We start from the raw sequence: 22,885 nt of genomic DNA, 5'->3' as shown, positions 1-22,885 counted from the left end.
CAATTATAGATAAATATTTTGTTGAAAATATACTTATAAAACCATAAAGATAATGGAGTAAAAAAACTTATTTTTGCCCCCTCTATATCCCAATACAGTGGTACCCCGAGATACGAGTTTCAGTTTATGAAAAACTGATAATATGAAATTACATCTAAAGAAATTTTGACCCGGAATATGAAAAAAAAAATGGACTGTGGGTACCAGCATTTTATTAAAATATAAAAGTATACCTTACATACTTTAGACCATCGGTGTCAAACTCCAGTTCGCGAGGGCCGGTATCCTGCATCTTCTCCGATTTTCACTCCTCAACACACCTGATTCAAATGATTAGCTCATTGTTAAGCTCTGTGGATCTTGAAAATGATCCTAATCATTTGAATCAGGTGTGTTTGAGAGAGACTGTTTGAAAACATGCAGGATACCGGCCTTCGAGGACGGGAGTTCCACATCTGTGCTTTAGACAAAGATTACTGCAGTACACATAATTCACTTAAATACTACGGTGTTAAAACGTACAAGTGAGAACGCACAGTTGAGGGAGTACAAGGAGGAAGAAAGAGAGCATTGGGAAGATGTTACACATTTTGGAGTAGTAAATTGGAATTTCGAGTCTAAATTCTGCTTCTTAGGTCGACATTGAAGGAGTGCCCTTGGCATGTGTGAAAACCTCACAGTCTCTCCACAAAATAGCTTTTTTAAATTAAAAAAAACAAAACAAAACATAAAGCACAGAGGGCGCAAAGTAGTGAGGGAACACTGATATCCAAAATTTCTCTACAGGTAATATTGAGACATTGCTTGATAATTGATTTTGGTTTCATATTTCCAGGTTCATGGTCACTGCATGTGCAATCATAACACCAAAGGATTGAACTGTGAGAAATGTCAAGATTTCTATCATAACCTACCTTGGAGACCAGCTGAGGGACGTAACACTAATGCCTGCAAGAGTGAGTATGCTCTGGTTCACAGCATAACTTTATCACTTTCATGAAGCTGGTTCACACTACAAAGGGAATATAATTCCTTATGTTGAGCTTGAAGTGGTTCCACTGTGTTGTATAATTTAATTCAGCCCACCACTTAAGGTCTGTTTTGGTTTCAAAATGGCATCCGTGACCTGGTTTTGTTGTGGAATGTGGACTGTATTGCCATACGTTACACGAACAAAAGAAAGTGTAACACTAGCGTGGTAGGTTTACTGGACTATGTTTTATACCGGGATTTGTGCAGATCCATAAAAATGATTAAAACATGTAGTGGCGTCAAAATCAATTGATTGATCAATCAATCTGCAACTAATGATCAAATTATAAGCAACAACCATTTTATAATTGATTAATCATTTAAACCAAAGGTCCCCAACCACCCGGACGTGGCATGGTCCGTTGATCAATTGGTATAGGGTCCCACAATACATAATTAATGATTTCATTTTGGGGTATTATCTGCGTCTGAAAGATATTTTATTTTGGAAAAAATAAAACTTTTATTTTGAAAAGTGACTAAATTTACTTTTCTCTTAAGTGCCAAAATTTCACCCACAAAGTAGCAACATGAGCAAGAAACAGACATCTTTGGAAAATCTCTCTGGGAAGGGGAGAGGGCGCAATGTAGAGACAGAAGAAGAGACTTCACCTTTGAAGAAAAATAAAGCGTTTAACAGGAAATACCTGCAACTGAAATAATCATGGTAAAGAGATTGTAGTAAAGAGATCAATCCCTGCTCACTGAAACTGTCACGGAATGGATCCACTACCTTTTTGTTAATTAATTTGAATGCCTGCCCAAGAAGATAATCACATGCTGAAGGTGGCAAATGACAGAAGCCTAAAAGTATTTGAGACAATCACTCCGCCAGTGTTCTGGATTCAAGTCATGGCAGAATACTCTGAGCTCGCCACCACAGCACTCAAAACCCTGTTGCCTTTTCTGACATCCTATCTGTGTGAAATGGAGTTTTAACCGGATGCCTGAACCACCTCAACTGGCTCCTCACAACATGGAGGAACAGCAGCTCGAGTCCCTACTAGATGACCGAGCTTCTCAACCTATCTTTGAGGCAAAGCCTGGACATCCTGTGGAGGAAACTGATTTTGGCCGTTTGTATCCGGGGTCTTGTTCTTATGGTCATGACCCACAGCTCATGACCATTCGTGAGAGCAGGAACTTAGACTGACTGGTAAAGTGAGAGTGTCGCCTTTTGGCTCAGCTGTTTCAGACTGGTACAGTGTCCGCATCAGACGCTGCACTGATCTGCCTATCAATCTCCCTCTCCATCCTACCCTCACTCATTAACAAGACCCCAAGCTACTTGATCTCCCCCCCCCCCCCCCCCCCCCCACACACACACACACACACTTGGGGCAAGATATCATTCCCGACCCAAAGAAGGCATTTCACCTTTTTCTGACTGAGAACCATGGTCTCAGATTTCGAGGTGTTGATAGTCATTGGCTGCTAACCGCTCCAGTCAGAGTTGAAGGTGGCCTGAAGAAGCTAACAGCATCATATCATCCACTAATAGTAGAGACGCAATGCTGAGACCCCCAAACTGACCCCGTCAATGCTTTGGCTGCGCCTAAAAAATCTGTCCATAAAGATAATGAATTGGTGGAGTCCAAGCCTCACTGGAAACGGAATCAAATTAATGCCGGCATTGTGGAGCAAACTCTGATATCGGTGGTACAGGGACCAAACAGCCCGTATCAAGGGGTTCTGAACGCACATGATCAAATGCCATTTCCAAGTCCACAAAACACATGTAGACCAGTTGGGTAAGCTAACTACCATGCACCCCCGAGGATCCTGCCAAGGGTGTAGAGCTGGTCCACTATTACACGGCAGGGATGAAAACCACACTGCTCCTCCTGAATGAGGTTCAACTTCCTGATATGCCCTTCTTTCCTGTACCCCAGAATAAACCTTACCAGGGAGGCTGAGGATTGGAATCCCTCTGTAGTTGAAACATACCTCTTTTTAAAAAGGGGGACCACCACCCTGGTCTGCCAATTCAGGGGCACTGACCCAGATGTATCACGCAATGTTGTAGAGGCTTGTCAATCAGATGTTGTAGAGCCCTGTCAGCCTTACAAAATCCAGAACATTTAGGAATTGCATGCAAATCTCATCCACCCCCGGGGCCTTGCTCCCAATGATTTTTTTTTTTTTATCACCTCAGTGAATTCAGCCCAAGTGAAGGAGAGCACACCTCGGAGTTTCCAGACTCTGCTTCTTTAGATGAAGACATGTCGTTTGAATTGTGGAGGTCTTATTCTGCCCACAGTCTAATGAAGTCTCGAGTTGAGGTCAGCAGCGCCCCATCTCTACTGCGCACAGTGTTAATGGTGCACTGCTTTCCCCTCCAGAGACGTCATATGGTAGACCAGAATTTCCTCAAAGCTGTCTGGATGTCGCGTTTCATGGCCTCACCAAACTCTTTCCACACCTGAGTTTTTGTCTCGGTGACCACCGAAGCCGCACACCGCTTGGCCAGCTGATACCAGTCAGCTGCTTCTGGAGTCCCACTGGCCAAAAATGCCTGATAGGACTTTTTTTCACCTTGACAACATCCTTTAACACTGATGTCCACCAGCGGATTTGGGGATTGCCGGCAAGACAGGGACTGACCACCTTACGGCCACAACTCTGGTCAGCCACCTAGACAATGGAGGCACAGAGCATAATCCACTCGGTTCCAGTTCCGGCCGCGCCTAAATACTCCCCTGATTGGGATGGGGAGCAGGTGGACAGCCAGCGGTTCCGCCCCCTAATCTGCAAGACAGGACAGTACATTAGGTACAGGGATGTGACAATGACAAGCACAGAAGTCTAAAAACAAAGCACTGCTCGGTTTCAGATCGGCTTGGGAGGGGCTTCCTTCCAATCATGCCACTCCAGGTCTCACTGTCATTGCTCACGAGAGTATTGAAGTCCCCCAGTAGAACAAGGGAGTCCGCGGAGGCACACATTTAACTGCTTTTTGGTGCAAAAGCACAAACCACAGACAAGACCTGTCCCTCCACCCAAAGGCGGAATTGAGAAACTCTCTCATCCACCGGAGTGAACCGCAATGTACAGGCGCTGAGTCAGGGGGCAATAAATACCCCCATGCCTGCACTGTATCTCTCACCGCGGGCAACTTCAGAGTGGAAGAGAGACCAACCGTTCTCAAGAGGACTGGTACCGGAGCCCAAGCTGTTTGTGGAGGCAAGTCTGAACTTTTTTGCCTGCTCAGAGTCCCTCCCCACCAGAAAGGTGACTGAAAAAAAAGAAAGAAAAAAAGCATGGACTGGGTTATCTCCCATCACTCCTAGATGGGCTCGCTTGGCTTGTTGCAGAGAATCCTGCTCGTTTTTTTCCAGTCTTTCAATAGTTAATATTCTCCATTATATATTTCTGTTGTTCGTCATGAAAGCAGACTGATTACATTGGTCAATAGCATACTTTAATCCAGAGGTTTTCAATGCTGGTCATTGAAGGCCAGTGTCCTGTATGTAAGACACGTGATTCAAATAATCAGGATTGTTATCCAGTGCCTGCAGAACATGCTGATTGTTTGATCACTTGAATCGCTTGAGTTTCAGCAGCAAGGCTAATATTGTAAAACATCCAAGACACAGGACTTTAAGGACCAGGATTGAAAACCCCTGTTTTTACGAGACATGGCTTTATGTATCCCTAAAGACATTTTTGAAGCTGATTTTAAAAATGTGCTTTTCTGGTTTTTGCTGTTTTTGTTTATGTTTTTTAATACCAGCTACTCTGCCTGTTAATCCATTCTGGTAGTGGATTAAGACAATTTTTGTCTTGTTCAGCTCTGAATAATTTAGTCTGTTACCTGCCAGCTGTAAATGTTTTTGATTATTTGAGAACTTAAAAAAGTGCTTTTCTTTATTGCACATCAGGTTATTGATATTTATTTTTCAATATTTCTTTGTTTTTACAGTTGACCTAAAACCTTGCCCAATACAAATTTGACTGTGCAATTCTATGCCGTTTAAAACAGTGTTGTTTGACATGTTAAAAAAAAAAAAAACTTGCTGAAACTAAAGCTTAGGTCACACATATAAATAAATATATAACTAATTACAGGTTATAGTTACTATAGTGATATTATATCATCATTATATTTGAATCGAGTGCGAAATTTAGAAATGTGAAGTTGCATCTCTTCGCCAAAAATTAGTAGAGAAAAGTTTTGTTGGATCTCTGATTTGTTTAATCAAAGTAAGACATTTGCAAACATTTGCTCAACCTTTTTCCAAATTTTGTTGTGTTGTTAACGACCAAACAAGTGACCAAGTCATAATCAGTTGAAAACTAATACTCAGAAGTTACAAGTTGTAATTGACCGGTTGATCCTGAAATAGCTCGGTGATAGAGTGGTCGTCTCCCAGCTGAGAGGCTGTGGGTTCGATCCTCCGACCAGCAAGACCATGTCGAAGTGTCCTTGAGCAAGACACTGAACTCCCAATTGCTCCTGATGCTGCATCCTCAGTAGGTAAACTAGTTAGTAGACTAGTTATTGTAAAGCACTTTGATTACCCAAGGTAGAAAAGCGCTACATAAGTGAAAGTCCATTTCCCATTTAGCAGGCCTGTACATCAAAATGATTGTACAAGGTTCGACTTCCTGACAGACCTTCCTGATGGACCTTACCGGGGAGTCTGATCACACTAAAGTTGGGACACACATCCCCTTCCTTAAAAAGAGAGGACACCACCCCGGTCTGCCAATCCATGGGCACTATTCCCGTTGTCCTTGTGATATTGTAGAGGCGAGTCAACCAGGACAGCCCTACGATATCATCTTTAAGCACTCGGCATGCCAGAGCCATTAGGAATGCCGGGCAGCTCTCATCCACACCCATTTTAATATAAAAGAATCAATGTGAAATAAATACAAAGGCACAGCAATTTCCAATATGATTAAAACATGTCAATCATTAAAACAATATGATTAAAACATGTAGCGTTTAAAAATGCAACAATTCTGACATTTCTATGTGATTGTAGCTTGACATGTGAGCTTTTGAGGTAAAAAAATAATAACTGTCCAAATTTTGGACCATATAAAACCATTATAATTACACTTTTTAAAATGCATTTTAATAGGATTTATGACATTGATTTCCTGCGATTTTTGGAACAATCCACTGAGCGGAGGTCAAACCATGTTAGCAAACACAATTTTTTTGTGGACTGGTGTTTCACCTCATGACAGCAGGTGGTGGTAGAGACCAGTTAATCTTTGCCTTAAAGCGTCACGTCAAGTCACAGACTACAAAAACAGAACATCCCAGTTTTCCATTTTTTTTGTGGGTGTTAATATATGTAATCTACTTATGTATGGATAGAACTGATGCCACTGAACAATTTGAGTGGTTGAAGGAAAAAAAATGTATCAATAACTACCGTATTTTCCACACTATAAGGCACACCCAAAAGCCAGTTTTTTTTTTAAAAAGCTGACGCCTTATAATCCGGTGCGCCTTATATATGGATCAAATCATGTGCTGACTGCATAAACTATAGTTTATGCCTAAAAAATCCAGTTCAAACCGACCTGGCCCGAGGGTTTTAAAGCCAACATGGCGTGATTAATTAACTTGATTTGCAAGCCCAACACGATTTTTTTTTTTTGAGGACTTAAGAGTGTGTGGCCCCACACTCATGTTTGTCGTTTAAATTTCCCTGACTTTCGTTGATTCCTTAACTTCTTTGTGCTCCATATCGTAACAGCGGGTCAAAAAAATATAATGCACGCTGAGGAAAAAATTAAAAAGACAGCGGAGCCAGCCTTCACCCGCGCTTGGCTTCAAACTCATACCGTTGCATGTTTGGTGTTTAAATTTCCCTGACTTTCATTGATTCCTAACTTCTTTGTGCTCCATATCAGCAGAGGAAAAAATTAAAAAGACAGCGGGCCAGCCTTCACTTGCGCTTGGCTTCAAACTCATACCGTTGCATGTTTGGCGTTTAAATTTCCCTGACTTTCGTTGATTCCTAACTGCTTTATGCTCCATAACATATTAGCTGGTCAAAACTATATAATGCATGCCGATGGGAAAATCAAAAGAATTGCGGCGCAGCGTTCACAAGTGCATGGCTTGATCTGGATCTATTCTGCGCTCTGCGGCTCCTGTTTAGTAGTTAAATAGCAAATACCAAGAATGCATTCTCTGTTTTATCTGATTTTTTTTACTAACAAATATTTCTTAGTATAATATCCATACAACGCTTATATTGTATGAATAAAGTTTATATCCTATTAATAAAGTTTGATGACTTTGCTGATTGTTTTTAATACATTCCCTTTGTAAAGCACCATTTAGTGGTTGCATAACACAACTCTATCTAGTGGATGCATAATGCCACCCCAGCCAGTGCTATGGTTTCAACTATGTGGGCCTTATAATCCGGTGCACCTTATAGATGACGTTTTTTAGAAACTCGGCCATTCATTGATGGTACACCAGTATAATCTGGTGGGCTGTATAGTGGGGAAAATACGGTAACTGTTACGCCTTTGAAAGCATTTACATAATTAGGGAAATAAATGCAATGTGTATAATTTGCAAATGTGCAATTGATGCAATATGGCAAACCATTTTTAAAACCTGTATTTGGTTTTAATTGTTTATATAAAATATTATCCTTAATATACTATATCATAAATATATGCATGTATACAAGACTATGGGATACTATTTTTCTTTCATTAAAATACCAATAAGATACCAATTTTTGTCGTTTTAATGGCATTTCTATTCAATGTAATAGAACAAAAAATTGAGATACTGTATAACTGTTTGATATGATGACATGACCAAAGACCAATTTAACTTGCATTTCTTGTGTATTTTGAAGATAATTACATTTTGATTGTGGATTTTTCTCCTGTTCTCAGAATGTAACTGCAGCCAGCACTCAGACTTATGTCACTTTGACATGGCCGTTTACGTGGCTTCAGGAAATGTGAGTGGCGGCGTGTGTGATGACTGTCAACACAACACAACTGGATACAACTGTGAGCAATGCAAACCATTTTACTTCCAACACCCAGAGAAAGATGTCCACGATCCGAACATTTGCCAACGTGAGTAAGGAAACTATATAAATCAATGTAAAAACAAAATACGTTAAAAAAATCACATTCACTCACCAATTAATGCGCTGAAAAACGGCTTAAATATGCTGACATTTTATTATATGTCGCCAGTTGCCAGCGTTTAGTAATGGCATAAACTAGCCATTAGCTGTTGGCCCATGGATGGCGAGTAACAACCTGACAGTTGCCTATCCTTCTTCACCACTTTTGAAAAAAAAAAACAGGTTCATTCATAGGTGCTGCTAAATTCTCATTATTTTTTTTAGAGAGGAAAATAGTGTTTTTCGAAGCACGTTCAAATATAGATGAAAAAAATGGTCGGTTATAAAAAAAAAAATGACAAATGTTTGTCATTCAGGAGGTGAGAATGTGTTATTTGGTCTTTTTTTCCACATACCTGTTTATTGGATAGAATTTTCAGTTAGATATCTGAATTCCCGATAGATGCAGCTGTACAGGAAAAATACAGCGTGCTACGATTCCTTTCATACCATCACCATACCAAAAAACTTTGTTGTTTTCAAGTTGAAAAAAAACATTTATATTGACAGATATGATAGGTTGTAAACATTGCAAAAAAATATATCAGACACACAGCACAAGCGGTTTTTGTGCATATGTGTGTGCGGAAAAACATTTTTATTTTTTCAAAGTTTGCAAATAACAGTACATTGAATTGAACGGATGGATGGATGGATGGATGGATGGATGGATGGATGGATGGATGGATAGATGGATAGATAGATAGATAGATAGATAGATAGATAGATAGATAGATAGATAGATAGATAGATAGATAGATAGATAGATAGATAGATAGATAGATAGATAGATAGATAGATAGACAGACACAGACAGACAGACAATCTGTCTGTGGATGGATTATCTTGGAATGGAGAAGTGCTCACCAATGGGCCGGGTCCATAGAAGAAAAGCTTAATCATGAGTGTTGCTGGTAAAAAACAATGTCTCCAGAAACAACAGCATTAGGTTTATATTTTTGTTCCGTGTAATAGGTTAGCTATTAAGGTTTTTTTTTTTTAATAGTGTATTTTTTTTAGTACAAGTCGATCTCGAGTATGTGGGGGTTGAAAATAAAAATAAAAATGAAAACAAAAACAAAAACAAATTTGCACTCAAATACAGTAAGTTAAAAAAAAAAAACCTCTGGATACGGCGTCCCAAGTTTACGTTTTTTGTTTTGTTTTTTTTCGGAAATGGAATACTACATTTTTTCATCCAGTCTTTACGGAATTTTTCCTGCTTCACAATATCAACAACAATCACAAAATTCAAACTTGGCGGTCAGTGTTCGTGCATACGACTGCAAGTTGCACCATGCTTATACGTCACTAGACGCATCACTGCATTGCTGTAAATAGCTCTAAGCACATCACTCCAAAGGTAAATGAAATTTATGATGTTATTTAATTATATGAATGTTTATTATATATAAATAGCACTTACTATACAATTTTGTTACTGATTTTTAATATGTATGTACAATTTAGATGTTTTTACCTGGGGTTTAATACACATTAACAAATTAACATAGGTTCCTGTTGCCCGGTATACGACGATTTCGCCTTACGATTCCAACTCCGGAATGGATTAATTTCGTGTGGCACAGGTCCAATTTGATGAATGAATGAATTGAATTGAAATGAATTACTAAAGGCAAACAACTATTTTAGCCATGTCAACAAATTTGTATTTACTGTGTCTTACTTTTGTCATTCTCCTTTGGAAGCAATATGACGCCAGTTATTTAAACGAAGTTATTTCTGCCTTTTACCTTTGTAGCATGCAATTGTGACCCTTTGGGCTCTCTGAATGGAGGGATTTGTGATGGGAGGACAGACATTAGACTCGGACTCATTTCTGGACAATGCCGCTGCAAAATCAATGTGGAGGGGGAACGCTGTGACCGCTGCAAAGAGGCCTATTATGGGCTCACTGATACATCAGAAGGCTGCAAAGGTATGACATGACCTATAACAATATGGGTTGATGGGTGGCTGGATAAAAGGATGGCTGGACGGATGGACCAACGTACTTCAAGCTCTAAATGAAACGATACCAAAAAGTTTTTGACTGATACTGTACATACATAAAATCAAGTCAGAACATTGAGAGTCAGAACAAGTGAGGTAAGTGGCAGTTGTGAATGCATAAAACATTTTAGTTTGCCAGTTTAAACAGTTCTTGAATTCATATGTAAGTCTGGCAGACTAAAAGGTGCCTCACATCCAAGAAACATTGAGAGAGTTCTTGTTTACGTCTGCCGAAGCACATTCTTCATCTCGCTCCAGGTCAAGCTGACCCCCAGTCTTGGCCTACCAGCCAAAAGTACTCTCCATGTTCTCCGTGTTTTGCAAACACTGACTAAATGACACAAACAACAATCCTTCTCCTCCCATTCCGACATACTTTGATTAATAGGGCTGAAATCATGTTGCCCTAATGGTGGTGTGAATTAACAAAAAACAGATGGAGTTTTTGAGGTTAACACAAGGTTATATCGAGTATGAGAATACAGTAATCCCTTGCTACTTCGCTCTTCGATTTTCGCGCCCTCGGTCTTTCGTGGATTTTTTAGGGAAACAAAAAGCTATGCTGTATTGCGGTGACATGCTGTGAGGGTTTTTTGTATTCCAGACAGACGAGGTAACTATAAATGCACTTGCCACGGGCCCTCCTCAGACGTGGAACTACTGCAGCACACATATTTACTTAAGTCTTAAATGATTAAACTTTATACACTGTACAGTAAGTGAACAATTCCCCCTTTCCTTTGAAGTCTCATGCAGCTGTGGTCATATTAACAGCGGCTTTGACATTGAATTAAAGTCAGATTTGTACATGATCAAACATGTTAACACTGGAGAGTTTACACCTGAAATACCATTTTATTATATAAAAAAGTTAAAGGATAGGTAAAGGATTTCCAACGGTCTGGTGAATGTCGTCTTTGCTCCTCTGCCTGTTGACAACAACAAATGCCGGGGTGCGTTTAATGAGGTACACGGCACGTCCCTGTGAAGTTGTAATCTACCCAACTCCTGCTTACACCCACAGGGACGTGCCGTGTTAGTCATCAAAGACACTCACAGCAAGGGCACACACATTGTCGAGCCAGTATGCACACGCACGCACACATTGTTGTGGCAGACCATTGGAAATCTATTACCTAGATTTTTTCTTATAATAAAATGGTATTTCAGGTGTAAACTCTCCAGTTTCAATTTCAAAGCAATTGGTTTACCTGTCAGAAAAAAAAAGTACAGTATCTGTAATTGTCACCAGAAACTATTTAATTTATTTTTAATGATAAATGAGTGCTAAATGTGTTTGTGTGTGTGTGGGTTTTTTTTTTTTTTTTTACCTGTCCTGAATTCTTTTTGCCCCAAGTGTGCCCCGGTACAGTATTAGGTCTAGTGATGACCCTGCTTACAACGTGTGGCTGCTTCATGAAATTAGAGTGGCTTGACAAGCACTGGATTCTCTGCAAGTCTCATTTAACTTCTGGGCCAAAGAGTTAAAAAAAAGAAGGGGAAAAAAAAAACAGATCTCATCCCATAGTTGCTGCCCAGTAATTGTGTCTATCCTGCCTGGGTCATTTTACTCTTCCCTGCCTGAAAGGAGGAGTGATGAGTACTTCATCACTTCGCAGTGCTAAAAGTAAGCTACTTTTAGGCACAGTGTGCCCTTGTATCATTGGGTGTTTCGGCTTTCAAACACTCCCCACAAGCGTGGCCCGCTGCAGGATAATCAGTCCTCAGCTTGTGTCCAATGCTCGACTGTCCCCGAAATTCACCCTGTTGCTGTTTTCAGGGCACAACAGGGGTCCTTCCGCCTGAGCCAAATCCACTGGCTGCTTCTTTCAGCTGCCTCTGAGACTGCTCTGATGGTTTTCAGCAGAGCTTGACCGTGGATGTTGATGTCCCTCAGCAGTCTGATGGTAGACGATGCCATAAATCCTCTGCATCCCACTTCAACAGGATAGACTTTGGTGTTCCAGCCACGCTGTGTCACCTGCTGCTAGTTCTGAGTAGCGAAGATTCTTACGCTCATATGCCTCCTCCACAGAGTTCTCCCATGGGACTGTGAGCTCAATGTTGTAGGCCGTCTTCATTGAAGGGGACCAGAGCACCAGGTCTGGCCTGAGGTTGGTGAAGGCAATCTCAGATGGGAAGACCAATTGTTTGCCGATGTCTGCCATCATCTTCCGGTCACGGACCATGTTCAGGTGTCCTACTTCAGGTTTGGTGGAGGGCTGTTAGGATATTTTCCTGCCTTCTTGGACAAACATTGTTGTCTTCACGGGATTGGATGATCTTGGTGTTAAGGAATTGACGACGCTCTGCAAGCTCTTCAGGGCTAATGCCAGGCTCTTGAGGACCTGATTGTGCCGCCAGGTGTATCTCCCCTGCGTGAGGCTGGTCTTGCATGCTGTCATGATGTGTTTAAGGGTCGCTGGCATTGGACAGAGGGCACAGTTTGGATCCTCACCGTACCAATGATGGAGGTTTTTTGGTGATTGGAGCATGTCACATGTTGCTTTGATGATCAAGCTTACTTGCTTCGATCTGCCAGATTTCCCTCCAGCTTATCTTTCTTCTTTCCACTCCTTCCCACTGCATCCATTGGCCCTATTGGCGAGAGAGATGGCCTCCGCACTCCTCAAGACTTCCTCCTGTCGACGCACCTCCTCCACTATCAATGTCCTACACTGTGATGTAGCCTTTTTCCAGGATGGTTCTCCTGCTGTCAGACCGAAGCCTCCTCTTCCCTGGTGGACTTTTCCCACAATGTCTTTGTGCTTCAGGACTGCTTTAGCTTGCTGCACCGCATCAGATGTTGCCCACTTCTGCCCAGTTGCTAGTGCAGCAGTACTCATTGTCTTGTGTCTGGAGTCCTCCAATGTCATCTGGAGTCTAACTTTAGAACACTTGTATTCCTCCGTTAGGCTAGTGAGATGTAACTCCATAATCCCTTTGCCGTAGAGGCTGATGTTACTTAGACATTGTGGAACGCCAAGCCACTTTTTTTGCATATGAAGTAATGGTCCGCTCCATCTTCTCCACAGTGGTTACCAGGACTTCATACACAGTGAGTGGCCACATTATCCAGGGGAGGAGTCCAAACTGTATACACTAAAGCTTCAGTTTCCCTGGCAATAGGGTCTTGTTGATGTTATCCAGGCCCTTCGTAAACTTTTGCCTTTGTTATTCTACCTGTTCTTTGTCCTTGAGGCTTGCGTTGTGCCATCTGCCCAGGCTTTTGACAGGTTACTCTGACACCATTGGTATTGGGTCTTCGCCAATGTAGAACCTTGTGTACCTGTTTGACTATTGATTTGCTTGGCTTGATTTTCATTCGTGCCCTCTTGATGTTCTCCTGCAGCTTTCCAAGTAGACACTTAGTGCATGCTGCCGTAGTGGTTAGTGTTGTCATGTCGTCCAAGTATGCCCTGATAGGTAGAAGACAAAGCCCAGCCCTTGTTCATTTTCCACCCACCACCCGCTTTGAGGCCCTCATGATGACTTCCATGGCCATTGTGAAAGTCAAGGGTGAGACTGTGCAGCCTGCCATGGTGCCTACTTCCAAGCTTTGCCATTTTGTCGTGAAGTCAGCATGAGAATGTACGCCAAGCTTTCCCTTTGCCGGCACAGAAAAGTCAATCTTGGTTGGTCTGAGTTAGTATTTTGCTGCTTAGCAGCTGGGCTTGTCTTAGTCTTCTTTTAAAGATAACCCTGACAGTCAGCTGTTGTGAAACACAGCTGCAGGTCTTGAAAGTAGTTTTGACCAGTGTAGTGATGGGCTCTGGTACATCGAAGAAGTTGATGGATTCCCAGAGAAGTTCATTGGGAACTGAGCCAAATGCATTGGCCAAGTAGAAGAAGGTTACAGGTACATCTCTCTTGTCCTTCTTGGCTGCTTGCATCTGTTGCCAGATCATGCTTGTATGTTCTAAGCAACCAGAGAATCCTGGGATTCCAGCTACCTGTACAGATGTGTATTTGTTTTTGTAAAACAAAATAAAACGCTTTGGAAGCTCGAGAAGAGGAACAAAACAGACATGCAGGGATTCCAGTTGGATGTGCATGTGCCTGAGAAATAAAAATTCTTGAATCCCCCAAAATGGGTCTAATGACGAAATACTGCAGTCTCTCACTCTGTGACCCAAGTCATGGTGTAAGTCAGTATATGTATAGAAAAACAATGTATAACAATAAAAACATATAACAAAATAAAAAGTACAAGTAAAAATGTCTTTCTATTTTAGCTTGCACTTGCAACCTTCTTGGAACAGTTCCTGGTGGAAATCCTTGCAACAATGAGACAGGGCACTGCTTCTGTAAACGACTGGTGATGGGAAAGGATTGTGACCACTGTGTGGTGAGTTAATCAAGCAAGAGCACAAAGAACTCGCTAGTAAAACCTGGGGAACTTGTTTATTCATTTATCCTTAAATGTGATCGCCTGTCAGGATATGAAGTTTTGATAATTTGATCTCACAAGACGTGACCAAGTGGCATGTCATACTACATAACCATGACATCTGTTCTCTCTTTGTGTTTGTTTGAAGTCTGAACACTGGGGTCTCAGCAATGATTTGGATGGCTGCAGATCATGTGACTGTGACATGGGGGGAGCAATCAACAACCAGTGAGTTTTTGCACAGTATCATACAACACTGCAATAATTGTATAAACTGCAAACAAGCCATAATACCAAAATACTGACTGCAGCTCCACCCAAGTGCTGAAAATTAAACAGTAATGCCTTATTTTTCATTGTTAATGGGCCCCCGTGTTACGAGATTAATCCGTTCCACGGTTGGGCTCGTATGGCATATTCACGATATATGGCGGTGATTCAAACCTATGTTAAATAGCTAGAACCCCAGGTAAAAAATCACCAAAATAGATATAAGTGCGACGTATATATATATATATATATATATATATATATATATATATATATATATATATATATATATATATATATATATATATATATATATGTATATGCTGTGTTTTAATAGGAGCGGACAAGAGGCGCCAACTGTAATTTTGTCAGCATTGTCCACTTAAATTTTTTCACTCGTTCTGATTGAATGAAAAGTAATTCACAAATTCATACAGTAAGTTTATTTGTTTTCTTAGATGCGATCAGCTGACTGGTCAGTGTGTCTGCCGAGATCACATGCTTGGCCGGCGGTGTGATCAAGTTGAGTCAGGGTTTTACTTCATTGCTTTGGATCATTACACCTATGAGGCAGAGGACGCCAAGTTAGGACCTGTAAGTTACTTTTTAACATTTGCTCTCTAAGGCAACTGGGCAGAGATTATATCAGATAGCATAACATTGTTTCTTAAAAGATGGTTTCGCTGCCTGTCTAATGAGTTTGGTTCTTTTAGGGTATAATAGTGGTTACAAGGCTGCAACCACAGGGCCACAGTCCTACCTGGACAGGTAGTGGCTTGGTCAATGTCCCAGAGGGAGCCTTCCTTGAATTCACCGTTGACAACATTCCTCACTCTATGGAGTACGACATCCTCATTCGCTATGAGCCACAGGTAGGAGGACACTGTGAATTTTAACCAATAAATAACAAGATTATAGCAACATATAGCAACATATTCAATTTGACAACTATATTTGTTACCTTTCAGCTATGCTGAAGTTTAGAAAAAAAACAATTGCAAGTTGCATGCTTCCAATTAACAAATCGGGCCAATTTCCCGCAAAAAGGTCACTGCCAATTAATTAGTCAAAAACAGCATTATGTTGTGTTTTTTTCCACAGCTGGTCCAAAGATACAATATTCCCAACTCACACCACTTCAGATACTTTCACACTGAGTAGTTATGTTAAAAATGTTATTCCGCACTTTCCTGATAAACCTACTGCAATGATCCTGGACAATATTGCATCTTTTGATCCAACGGAAAAAGGGGGAATGAAGCGCATAATTGGTCAAATGTCCCACCAGAACTGTCGGCGCAGGACATTCATAGTGCGCAGGACTCCGGGATGACAAGTCAGTTTTGACAAATGAGCCCATTGCAGAACTTCTGAGCGATGGGAGGCAGGAACAGGCAGACAATTAGTAGGACAGGTGGTAGGTATGGGTTGACTTCTGGCAGCAAACTTTATTTTTTCCTCAATGTTCCATGTAAGCATACCAATGATGCATGACGAAAGCAGAATCAATTCTGGTTCGTTACTCAGCCTGTGTCCATGAGCCCTGCCCGGAGAGGGCATCCGGTGTAACATTCTGGGATCTGGGGCGTTAGGAGAGGGTGAAATTAAATCATGTGAAGAAGAGCACCCAACGGGCCTGGCGAGAATTTAATCTTTTGGCCTGTCGAATGTACTCCAGGATTTTATGGTCCGTCCAAACCTGAAAAGGAGTCTTGGTACCTTCTAGCCAGTGTCGCCATTCCTCCAAGGTTATCTTAACTGCAAGGAGTTCACAGTTTCCAATGTCGTAGTTTGCCTCTGCGGAGGTGAGATGTTGGGAGTAGAAGGCACAAGGATGGAGTTTGTGGTTCTTAGCCAACGGCTCTGAGAGAACAGCTCCAACCCCGATATTAGAGGCATCAACCTCGACAATGAACTGCCACTGTGGGTCTGGCATCTGGAGGATTGGAGTCAAGGTGAAGCAGCCCTTCAAGATCCGGATTGCCTCATAAGCAAAGGCATTCCATTGATATTTTATTTTCGGATGGTGAGGGATGTGAGCGTCTGCTATAATTCCGGATGAACCGTCGGTAAAAGTCTGCAAAGCGGAGGAAGCGTTGGAGCTGCTTCCAGGTTTCAGGCACAGACCAGGGGGTGATGGCCGAGAGCTTTGCTGGATCCATGCAAATGCTGTCCTTAGCGATAACGTATGGCGTATCCTAGAAATGAGACCGATGAGGAATGGAACTCGCATTTCTCAGCTTTGACGATTTATGAGTTCTCCAGCAGGCATTGCAAGACTGTGCGGACGTGGAGGACATGTTCCTCCAGTGTCTCGGAGAAGATGAGGATGTCATTCAGATACACAAGCACAAATCAGTCAAGCATATATCGCAGAACATCATTGACCAGTGCTTGGAAGACCGCTGGGGCGTTGGTGAGCCCACAGGGCATCACTAGGTACTCAAGGTAGTGTCCAAGTGTTGTATTGAACGCAGTTTTCCATTCATCTCCCTGCCTGATCCATACCGCTGGAGCGGGCGGGGCAATGCAGAACTCAGGGCCAGATGAGCGTTGGAGGCAGGATAGATGACATGATGGCCCCATCTCAGAATGATTCCCTTCTCCCAATTTATGTGGGGGTTGTGACGACAGAGGCATGGCAACCTAATAATCAGACCTGTGGGTGATCCGATCCAGAATACAGAAGTGACTTTTTTCCTGAGGTTGCCTGACAGGTGCCCCAAGGGGGCGCCCGTCCAAGGCATCGGCTGGTGCTGGCTCGGAAAGGGGAAAACTCTTAAGGCCGATTTGGATCACTAGCTGCTTGCTTATGACATTTGCTCCCGCCCCAGAATCCACCAGGGCTCTAGGGTGTGCGTGCCATCAGGCAGGAGAAGTTGGACTCGCAGGAGAGCTTGTCATGGGACAAGGAAAGAGTCACTTGAGCCATTATTACCTTCTTCAGCACGGATACAAGAACTTTTCCTGGGCATGTGGAAATAAAATGTCCTGGTCCTCTATAATAAAGACCAGCCGAGTGGAGCGGCGGCATTCCCCCTCTTCATGAGTCAATGGGGCGCAGGCTGACAGCATCGGCGCACTCCCAAATCCAAAGGGCGCTGGCATTGGCGCCGGGGGGAACTCGCCCATGCTATTTAGCCCAAATAACTGGCATATTTATTTTGACCAAATGCAAGTTCTCAAAATACAGTTGACATTGCGTGAAATCATCATATGAGCCTCTTACCCAGGGGTGGGCAACTCCAGCCCTCGAGGGCCGGTGTCCTGCATGTTTTCCAGTTTTCTCTCCCTAACACACCTGATTTAAACCATTAGCTCATCAACAAGCTCTGCTGGAGCTTGGGAATAATCCTAATCATTTGAATCAGGTGTGTTTGAGAAAGAAAACAGGAAAACATGCAGGACACCGGCCAACCAGCTGGGCGTTCGTACGCAACCCGCAGCAGACTCTACCTTTTTGTACTCTGCATCTCTCTTTTGTACTTTTCAGTTGCCTGCGCGAGGAAGGGCAGGTGGCCTACCCGTCCGCCCTGGCGCCGCAACACCTGTTTCCCGATTTGCTATTGACACTTAACTGTGTCCTTCAGGCTCTGAAAAGCATCTTACTCAATAATGTTCTCCTTTGATGAAAAAATCTTATACAATAATAACTGTCAACCTCCCACAACAATGTTCTTCTTTGGTATGAAAACAAGATAGTAAAATGGTCAAATCGTCCTGACCAAAAACAAGTTAGTGAAAAACAACTTATATAACCATGGTTGCACAATATATTCGGGTTTTCAACGGCTATGGGAAGCATCACTAATTACCATTCCTCTCACCTCCTCTAACGCATAGAAGGAGACGCACGCGGGCAAGTTTCTCCTCCACTCCGCCGTACCCCACAATCGGGCCTGGCCAGTGAGGCGATTTATTACGAATGCCACCCTAGCGTGCTCGGAGGCGAAACTTCGATGCTGAAGCGCAAAAGGTGAAAGCAGTTGGTCAGGAATGCCTCGCAAGTTTTGGGGTCACTTTCAAACCGCTCCTGGACGCCAACTCAGGGCTCACAGACATCAAGCGGCAAAAAAGCGGACAGTGGGCTTGAAGCTGGAGATGACGTGGTGGGGAATCTATGTGCTGGGTCCATTTGGTTTGGCCATATTGTACTGTCACAGTTGCAAGATGGAGGACCCAAGAGCATGCGCAGACAGGTGAGTTGAGTGACTGAATGTTTATTGACAGAGATACACTTGCAAGCGTGTGGGCTGATGGGGTTGAGCCGCTGGGGAAGGGCGTTCTGGGGTTCAGCAGGGCCAGAGCGTGGAAGGTAATCGGTTAATGTGGAGCAGATAGGACGGGGGCTTAGCAAGGATGTCGGCAGGCTAGTGGGTAGTCAGACATGGGCAAGGTCGAGGCACAAAAGGCCTAGAGTGATCGACATCCTATTGGCTAGTTGAGGGCCAGGCAGGGTCGATACACGGGCGAACAGACAGAATGGAACGCTAGAAAGCTCGGCGTGATGCATGGAGACAATATGGCGAGTTGTGCGTGAAAGAGACCGGATTTCATACCAGACAGGTGATTAGTGGAAGCTGTTGGTGTTTAGTGTTGATTGGCAGGGGAGTAGAGCAGGTTTGGCAAGGCAGGAAGGAGGTGACTGGACTGACGAAACATGAGAACACAATTTTGCTTTTGTAACCTGATATAAACCACGTTTTTTTTCCTATTTGGTGCTTGCTGACCTGTGGAATTGACACGGCGGCGTGCAAAGCAGACCAGATTTTTCAAGTATTGCGTAAAGTTGGCGGACCGTGGCGTAAAGGAGCGGACCGTGGAGGATGCTGTGGAATCACTCTCATTTATTAACATACAGTAGGTGTGTTGTGCTATGGTACGCTGCAACGCAGTGTAGCAGAGCACGGCAGATGTGGTGGAATTGCCTTGTTACAGTGGCTCCTGTCGTCAATGGGAGACACAAATAACTAAATATCATAACGTAATGGTTCAGGGAGTGTTTAATTTAAGAAGGATATATTGTCTTATATTGTCATTAAGAAGGATATATTGTCTTCCTTCAGCTGCCTGACCAATGGGAGGAAGTTCTGATGACAGTGATGAGACCAGGACCTATCAGAGGAGACAGTCGTTGTATAAATACTGTGCCAGATGACGACCATCAAATGATTTCACTCCACCCTGGGTCAAGGTATTTTCCATCGACCGATACACTCGGATCTCTTACGCTACAGACCGATAACCGATTCGAATCGGTTTATCTTTACACCACTAGTTTCCAATATATCGCATATCGGTTTTGAAAAGCCTTATTTTTGTAAAAAAAAATTTCTTCAATTTGCTCTGGAGTGGCTTTCATATCATGATTTTTGTCATATTATGAAGCATGTTGTTTTAAAAGTAAATCATTCAAAAACACCACATTAAATGTTATATTACATTACCTTTCAAGTGAGGCCATGTTCCAAAGGAAAAGTGACAGCCGAGGACGAGAGCAGACAGCAGGGAAAAAAAAAACCCGTTATGATACCAAGATAGCATTTCATTCACTTCTGTTGTTGTAGTCTTATCTCGGGCTTCCACATAGTCTTGAAGTCATCTGGAGTAAGCTTCTGTATGCATTCCCGAGAAGCGCAATTATATCCGAGCAGCCTTATTCACCAGCAGTAGAAATCAAATTTTTGTTTAGGGTTTATATATATATATATATATATATATATATATATATATATATATATATATATATATATATATATATATATATATATATATATATATATATATACACACACACACACACACACACACACCGGGTCAATCAGGCGGCGGTTAGCAACATCAACCAGCAGTCCCTGTGCACATAGAAAGTCGGCGCCGATAAGTGGGATTGTGACGGCGGCAACTAGGAAATCCCACTGGAAATTGCGTCCATTGAAGCGCATTGTCACCAAACTGGAGCCAACTCTGTTGATGGGAGTACCGTTAGCCGCACACAGCTGCGGTCCGCAACCAACTGCCGCCTTGTCCGTGGCGGTGAGTGGAAGCACGCTGAGCTGCGACCCACAGTCCACCAGGAAACGTCTCCCTGACAACATTCGGTAATGAAGAGCAGCTCGCTTTCCTCGCCAGCGCTCCGTAGCAGCTGTGGGCGCGGAGTTTCCCTCAGGCCCGTCATAGGTGCAAGAGGGAACACATCGCCGAGCCTTGGCATCAAAACGCTGATGAAACTGACATAGAGCCTTCTTGCGCCGCTTCGATACTGCCACTCCAGCCACAACTGCCGTTTCCATATCCCCGTCGCTTCCAGGGAAAGATTCTTCTCCAAACTCTGCACCGTGAAGCATTATGTGGCCAGGAAGATCCGATCTGCTTCCTCAGGTAAAGTCCAGTAATCCCCTGTAGCCAGACAAACAGAGTTAACCTACATGGCTCGCACAGGAGGTGGTAGTTGCCGGAGAAAAATGTGTGGGAAAAGGAATCCGCCCTCATCCAAGCCCAACAGTGATAACATTTTGTCCATGAGGTCCACTGCTGTGCCATCACCTAATCCCGGCAGAGAAAGGAGCCTGTCTGCCCTCTCTGACACCGACAAACTGAATCGCTGAAGCAGAAACTGCTTAAGCGTGACGTACTTTCCATCTTGTGGAGGATCGCGTAACAGTTGCATTATGCGACGTGTAGTCAGCTGGTCGAGGGACGCCACAACCATGTAATACCTCGAGACATCCGCGGTGATTCCTCGCAGATCCGCGGTGATTCCTCGCCTCAACATGCTGAAACCACGCGGCCGGATCGCTTGACCAGAACTCAGGCAACTTTACCGACGTTTCGGTGGCTGACGCTTGCGAGTGTTGGGGCAATATGGCCGAGGAAAACACCTCTTCAACCTCTTGCTGGAACATTGCAACTTTGGGGTACCCAATGTGGCTAGATGAGGAAACACACGATGCTGTTCAAGTATACATCTTTACTCTTCACTTGTCAACACAAAAACTGGGCAAACATTGTTCACATCATCAAAGAAATAAAACACAAGGTTAAAAGCTTCACAATCTCTTTCAACTTGCCTTGTCCTAATGCCCTCCATAAAAAAAAAAAAATATATATATATAGATAGATAGATAGATAGATAGATAGATAGATAGATAGATAGATAGATAGATAGATAGATAGATAATGCAATACATATTGCAATACACCTTTAAGACACAAGACCCAGCACTATCATTTCATCATCTTTTTTCATTCCTGTTTTAAAACATTAAGGTCTCAAAAGTGTGATTTTTATTTTGTACTGTACATGCATCAAAGGGTTGATTTATTTACACGAGATGAAACCCATAACCATAACCATTTTGTTTCAACTATTTTGATTTGTCGGCATTTGCTGCATTGTTGACTTTAGTCTCATTGTGTTCAAAGCAGTGTGGCAAATACTCTCCAGATGGTTGACATTTCCTTTGTGCTTTTTTTAGACATGTAGCTCTTCCCAGACCAGTTTGTTTTGAATCTGGTCTGAACTATACCATCCGCCTCAGTCTGCTGTTGTATTCATCCCTCAGTGATGTTCAGTCTCCCTACACACTCATAGATTCGGTGAGAATACATTTAATATTGCAATTTTGAAATGAGAAAACACATGAACATTACTCATGAATGGAAATATTTATGTGAGGTTCTACGGTCAAAAAATCTGGTTTTCAATTAAAAGCTGGAAATATGTTCTTCTTATCAGATTGTGCTGATGCCTCACTGTAAGAACCTGGACCTGTTTACGACAACACAAGGAGAGGAATCTGGTGAAAACCACGGATGGGAAACTTTTAATCATTATCGTTGTATCGAGAATAGTCAGAGTGTTATCAAGACACCAATGACCGACATTTGCCAAAAGTTGATCTTCAGTATTTCCGCATTCCTTCATCGGGGAGCTAAAGGTAGCACTACAAGAAATTGATATTGTTGAAACCCACATTTTTCTTTACAATAATACGCTCTATTTTCTATGAATTATGTGCAAAATCCACCTGTTTATATTTCTCTCAGGGGC

At 42.6% G+C, this 22,885-nt stretch overlaps 1 protein-coding gene and 1 long non-coding RNA gene across 3 annotated transcripts in view; one reads left to right on the top strand and one right to left on the bottom strand.

The window, feature by feature from the left end:
• lamb1a (laminin, beta 1a) overlaps positions 1-22,885 on the top strand; it is a 65,051-nt gene that overhangs the window by 16,900 nt on the left and 25,266 nt on the right. Inside the window, exons 8-17 of the mRNA XM_088416934.1 lie at positions 836-956; positions 7,918-8,106; positions 9,922-10,098; positions 14,408-14,520; positions 14,711-14,790; positions 15,291-15,426; positions 15,546-15,704; positions 19,899-20,026; positions 22,311-22,431; positions 22,571-22,772. Of these exons, the coding sequence (XP_088273060.1) occupies positions 836-956; positions 7,918-8,106; positions 9,922-10,098; positions 14,408-14,520; positions 14,711-14,790; positions 15,291-15,426; positions 15,546-15,704; positions 19,899-20,026; positions 22,311-22,431; positions 22,571-22,772 (1,426 nt within the window). The remainder of the gene's footprint in view (positions 1-835; positions 957-7,917; positions 8,107-9,921; positions 10,099-14,407; positions 14,521-14,710; positions 14,791-15,290; positions 15,427-15,545; positions 15,705-19,898; positions 20,027-22,310; positions 22,432-22,570; positions 22,773-22,885) is intronic.
• Positions 15,281-21,671, bottom strand: LOC148421825 (uncharacterized). Of its 2 annotated transcripts, none has more exons than XR_015865886.1 (5): positions 20,646-21,671; positions 19,563-19,947; positions 19,392-19,482; positions 15,593-15,715; positions 15,281-15,395 (listed from the first exon to the last, which is right to left on the bottom strand). It is a non-coding gene; the product is annotated as an uncharacterized LOC148421825 (long non-coding RNA). The 2 variants fall into 2 exon arrangements; XR_015865887.1 differs by lacking the exon at positions 20,646-21,671 and adding an exon at positions 20,280-20,391.

The sequence above is a fragment of the Hippichthys cyanospilos genome, chromosome 6 (assembly GCF_059441005.1).
Source record: "Hippichthys cyanospilos isolate Australia breed blue-spotted pipefish chromosome 6, RoL_Hcya_1.0, whole genome shotgun sequence".
Classification (NCBI taxonomy): domain Eukaryota; kingdom Metazoa; phylum Chordata; class Actinopteri; order Syngnathiformes; family Syngnathidae; genus Hippichthys; species Hippichthys cyanospilos.
This window is presented reverse-complemented; position numbering and strand designations above follow the sequence as displayed.